The sequence below is a fragment of the Anolis sagrei genome, chromosome 5 (genome assembly GCF_037176765.1).
Source record: "Anolis sagrei isolate rAnoSag1 chromosome 5, rAnoSag1.mat, whole genome shotgun sequence".
In the NCBI taxonomy this organism is placed as follows: domain Eukaryota; kingdom Metazoa; phylum Chordata; class Lepidosauria; order Squamata; family Dactyloidae; genus Anolis; species Anolis sagrei.
Window position 1 is genome coordinate 200,488,852 of NC_090025.1, and position 4,802 is coordinate 200,493,653.

Consider the following 4,802-nt stretch of genomic DNA (forward strand, 5'->3'; position numbering starts at 1 on the left):
GGGGGAGGGAGGGGTCTCTGGCCGCCCTCTTTCCTCGGGGGAGGGGCTGGACTAAGCGCGCGCCGCTCTTCTCCCCCCCCCCCCCCGCAGCCTTCCAGCGCGGCCCTTACCCGGAGGCGCCCGCCCGGGCGAAGCTGGCGCAGGAGGCGGGGCTGTCCCTCTCCGCCGTCACCGTGAGTCTTCTTCTCCACTTCCCCTCTCCCCCTCCCTTCCCTGGGGGCCCCTGCCCCTCCCCCTCTGACCCCTCCCCTCTCTGACCCCTCCCCTCTCCCCCCCCCCCAGGCCTGGTTCTCCAACCGGAGGGCGCGGCGGAGGAGGGAGGCCGAGGCCGCCCTGGACCCCAAGGCTCCCCCCGGTAAGGAAGGAACGAAGGGAGGGTCGCAGGGCGCCCTTCGAGGCGGGGAAGGGAAAGGACGCGGGTGACCGTGGCGGGGGCCCCCTCCCACGTGCCTTCTCTTGCGCCCCCCCCCCCCCCTCCACACCTGGAGCCGGATTCTCGTGCCTGGGATTCTCGTGCCTGCGGGGGACGCCCTCCTCAGGGAAACCTCCCCCCCCCCGCTTCCCCCGGGGGATCGTCCTGCGAAACGGCCCCCTCCCCCTCCCTCTCTTGACCCCCCTTTCTTTCTCTCCGCAGGAGGGGGGCCCTGCTGCTCCTGCGCTTCCTCGGCGGCGGCGGCGTTGTCGTGCGAGAGGAGGGTCCCCTGCTGCCCCCTCCCCACCCACCCACCCCCGTCATGCCTGCCTTGACCTCTGCCTGGCCAGCAGCGGCGCCCCTCAATGACTGACTCGGAGCCGGGGGGGGGGGGGTCGGGGGCGGCGCGCTTTATTCTCTCCCTTCCATTCCTTCCATTCCGTTCCTTGGCTAGAAGTCCCAGTGCTGGGGGTGGTGGGCGTCTGCGCGGAGGGCGCCGCGGTGGTCTCCTCGCACGTAGAGCCCGTTGGGGGCGAGCAGGGCCAGGCGGTGGGGGCCCCGCAGCTCCAGGCAGAAGTTCAGCGCCGCGCGCCCCCCGCAGAACAGGCGCCCCTCGCCGCCCACGCCCCAGAAGCCCTTCCCGCGGCCTGCAAGGGGGGAGGGAGGGAGGGGGGCAGAGAAGGGGTCAGCGCCCTCGGGTCCAGGCCACCTCCCCTAGCCCCCCCCCCATCCGGCCCGTCCTTACTGCGGAGGTGGTAGACGCCCCGCGCGCAGGGGAGCAGCTCCACCACGTCGGGCTCCAGCCTGTCCCCGCGGAGGGGGAGGAGCAGGCCCCGCTCCCGGTCACACCACGAGGAGGAGGGGGAGGGGGAGGAGGAAGGGGAGGGGGAGGGGGGCGAGCCCCTCCTCCGGCTGCCCACGAAGCCCCTCGCCCCCCGCAGCACCACGAAGGGCCGGTCGGCCAGGCGCAGCCAGAACTCCTCGCTCGGGCCTGCAAGGAAGGAAGGAAGGAAGGAGGGTGGGGGGGGGGGGAGGGAATGAAGGAGCCCCCTCCCCCTCCCCCTCTCCCCCCTCCCCCCCCCCCCACGCACTGACCTGGCTCGGTGGCCGTGGCGCGCACCCTCCCTTGGGGCCCGGTGCCCAGGAAGCGCCCGTCGGGAGCGCGCAGGAAGAGGGTCCCGCAGAGCCAGAGCGCGCGGAAGAGGGTCGCCGGGTCCCGCGCCTCGCCGTCCGCCCTCACCGCTCCGGACACCCTCTGCGCCCAAGGAAGGGAAGAAGGGAGGAAGGTCAGCAGCGCTCCTCCGCCCCCCCCCGCCCCTTCCCCCCTCCCTCCAGGCGCTCGGACTCCAACTCCCACCATTCCCAACAGCCGGCCAGAGAGAGCCCCGCTCTGCCTTTGCTGGAGAGAATGGACACGCACCGGGGAAGGCGGGGGAAGGGTGGGTGGGGCAGGGAGAACGGGGGGGGGGCTCTCCGGGGGGCGGCGGGGCTCCCTTGGCTGACTGGGAGTTCTAGTAGCATTCTCTCCTGACCTTGCCCCTGCACCTGTGGCTCACGCCAGCTCCAGAGGCCTCCGAAAAAGCATTTCGGCCTCTTACGTGCCCCATTCCCCCGGCGGCTGAGGAGGGGGGGGAGCCGGACTGACCCCCATGCCCTCTCCAACAGCCCCCCCCCTCGGGAGGCCCTCCTCCGGACGCTGCCCGGCTGACTAGCCCGGATTCTACTGAGGACAGGCCTGAGTCCGGGGGGGGGGGGGCTATGGTCCTCCGCAGACCCCACCCCTGGCGAGAGCCATGAATGCTGCCACTCAGGGGGCGCACCCCTCGGCCTGTCACCCCCCCACTGCCCTTCCCCGCCCCCTCTCCGCTAGTGAGTGAACCCGAAGTGCCTTCCAGTCCCAGGCGCCGGAGAGGGGGGCAGTCCTGGGGGAGATGACCCCCCAGCCCCGCCTGGACCCCCTTCAGCTTGGCACTCAAACCGGGCTTGGCTTGCCTTGGCTTGGCTTGGGGGGCTTCTCTGCTCAACCTGGGACTCTGCTCCCCCCCCCCGGACTTTATTGTTTTGTTTTCGGATGTGGGGATGTCTTTTCTGTGTTGGGGGAGACTTCCCTGACTCTGGGGCTGGCTCACGTGGATCCCCGGTGGCTGAGCTCAGCGGAATACACTCTGGAAGGGTCCCCACCCACACTCCTGGTCCTGGGAGTGAAATGTTTTGAGTGGGGAACCCTAGAATCCGCGAGTGGGGAGAGGCCTGGGGGCCCGTCATCCCGTCCACCCCCTTCTGGCAAGAAGCAGGACAGTCGCCTTCAAAGCACCCCCGACGGATGGCCACCCAAAGCCTTCCAAGAAGAAGCCCCCGCCCCCCTTCCTCCGGGGCAGAGAGTTCCCCTGCTGAACAGCTCTTATGTTTATTGGTATCATATTTCTGGACGTTGTTGTGCTTGGTGTGACTTTGTTTTGTCTCTCATGCTCAACGTGCTTGGAGGCTGTGAAGTGCCTTGGCTCCCCCGAGGGAGAAAAGCGGATATAAAGACATGTGTTGTTGTTGTTGTCATTTTTGAATAGCGACCCCCAGGGCGGGGGGGGGGGGGGGCTGCGAGGGATGGTGGGAGCTGAAGCCTAAGGGAGGGGGGGAGGGAAGGAGGGCGCACCTGGGCCAGGTACTTGTGGTGCGGTCCGCGCAGGCGCAGGGTGTCCCCGTCGAGGCCGGCCTCCAGCAGGAAGGAGCCCAGCGGAGAGGCGCTCCGGGAGCCCGCGTACACGTCGCCGCCTGCGTGGGGGTGGAGGGGGGAGAGGAGGGGGAGGGGTCAGGCGGGTCAGGGGGTCTGGGCTGCCCCTTCCCCCCCCTGCGGGAAGGGCGACTCGCCTCGGAGGACGGAGAGGAAGCGCTGGGCGGCGGGGCTGCGGAGGGCCACGCGCGTGGGTAGGCGCCGCACCTGGAACCACTCCGCCTCCTCCCGCTCCCCCTCCCCCTCTTCCTCTTCCGCCTGGGGGGGCTCTGCGGGGCGGAGGAGTCCGCGCGGGCCCTGCGGGAAGAGGGGGCGCCCGTCGGGGCCGGCCAGGGCGACCCCCCCGCCGGGGCGCAGGCGGAGGAGCAGCGCCGTCTGGGCGGAGGGGGGGCCGGGCAGGAGGCGCCCCTGGCCCGAGAGGAAGCGCCGCCCGGCCGCCTCCAGGTGCACGCAGGCCCCGCCCTTCCCACGCCGCAGCAGGAACCCGCAGCCCGCGTCCAGCTCCGCCGCCGTTGCCGTCGCCGCCCCCTCAGCCTCGCCCTCGCCGCCCCCGCCGGCGTCGGCCCAGACTCGGCCCAGCTCGGGATCCGCGCGCGCGAAGCGTCCCCGTCTCGGGTGGAAGAGGCAGGCGAGGGGCGGTCCGGCCAGGCGGGGCAGCCACAGCCCGCGCGGGGAGGGCGCCCCCTCCCGCCGCCCCGACGACACGCACAAGACGTCCTCGCCGTCCGACTCCAGGTAGCGACCCCCGGCTCCGTCCTCGCCCGCCACGGCCTCGCGCAGGCTCCACGCCCCGCTCGCGTGCGCCTCCACCGCCCACAGCGTGCCCTCCGCCGCCGCCGCCCCCTCCTCCTCCTCCCACGACGACGGCACCGGCAGAAGGGTCCGCACCGCGCCGCACGCCTCCGCCACCAGGGGGCGGGACCCGGGGCCGCGCAGCCACGCCCACCACCGCCGAGGACACGCCCCCTTTGGCCCCTCGGGCACCGCCTCCACCAGCCACGTCTGCGGACAGAGAGGAGGGGGTCATTTGGCTGGGGGCGCGGCCTCGCTCGCCTTCCCTCCCTCGCCCCGCCCCCGCCAGCCTTGCCCACAGAGAGGGGCGGTGTCACGGGGCGGGGCTTCTCCCTCCCTGGCCCCGCCCCTCCCCGAAAGACACCTGCTTCCACCCGAGGGCGGTCCCGGAGACGTCGACGCCGCCCCCGAAGCGCTCTCCCGTCAGGAAGCCGCCCGTCCAGTCCACCAGCCCCACCTCCATGGCGCCGGGGGCGGAGGGAGGGGAGGGAGGGGAAGAGAGGGAGGGGCCGAACAGGGCCCCGCCCCGCCCTCCCGAGGCCCCGCCCCCGGCCTTTGTGACGCCCCGCCCCGCCCTTCCCTCTCTGGAGCGTGTTATCTGTGGCCGGAGGGTCATCTGTCGGGAGGGTTCTGTTACAAAGACTTGCCCCCTTCCTCCAGGTGTTTTGGACGGCGACTCCCCCCTCCATTTCTAATAGCCGGGGGGTGGGGACGGAGGGAGGTATGCTGGGAGTTTCAGTCCAAAACACCTGGAGGGAGGGAGGGAGGGAGGGAGGGAGGGAGGGAGGGGCTTGGCCTGGGTGGGGCCTTCCTGCTTGGCATAAAGAGGTCTCGCACGTCTTGCCTCCTGCCTATGTCATCAGCTGGGGA

At 71.9% G+C, this 4,802-nt stretch overlaps 1 protein-coding gene across 1 annotated transcript; it reads right to left on the reverse strand.

The window, feature by feature from the left end:
* Positions 1-859: 859 nt before the first annotated feature.
* On the reverse strand, positions 860-4,395 carry FSCN3 (fascin actin-bundling protein 3). Its single transcript, XM_060776273.2, has 6 exons — positions 4,297-4,395; positions 3,278-4,142; positions 3,063-3,181; positions 1,508-1,667; positions 1,158-1,403; positions 860-1,059 (listed from the first exon to the last, which is right to left on the reverse strand). Exons 1-6 carry the CDS (start codon positions 4,393-4,395, stop codon positions 863-865), a joined length of 1,686 nt encoding a protein of 561 aa, XP_060632256.2. The 3' UTR covers positions 860-862.
* Positions 4,396-4,802: the final 407 nt, after the last annotated feature.

Coding starts and splice junctions, on each gene's coding strand:
- FSCN3 (XM_060776273.2), bottom strand. CDS start 4,395: ATGGAGGTGGGGCTGGTGGACTGGACGGGCGGCTTCCTGACGGGAGAG. Junction 3,182..3,277: donor CTTCCTCTCCGTCCTCCGAG/GCGAGTCGCCCT, acceptor ACCCCCACGCAG/GCGGCGACGTGTACGCGGGC. Junction 1,668..3,062: donor ACCACAAGTACCTGGCCCAG/GTGCGCCCTCCT, acceptor CCTTGGGCGCAG/AGGGTGTCCGGAGCGGTGAG.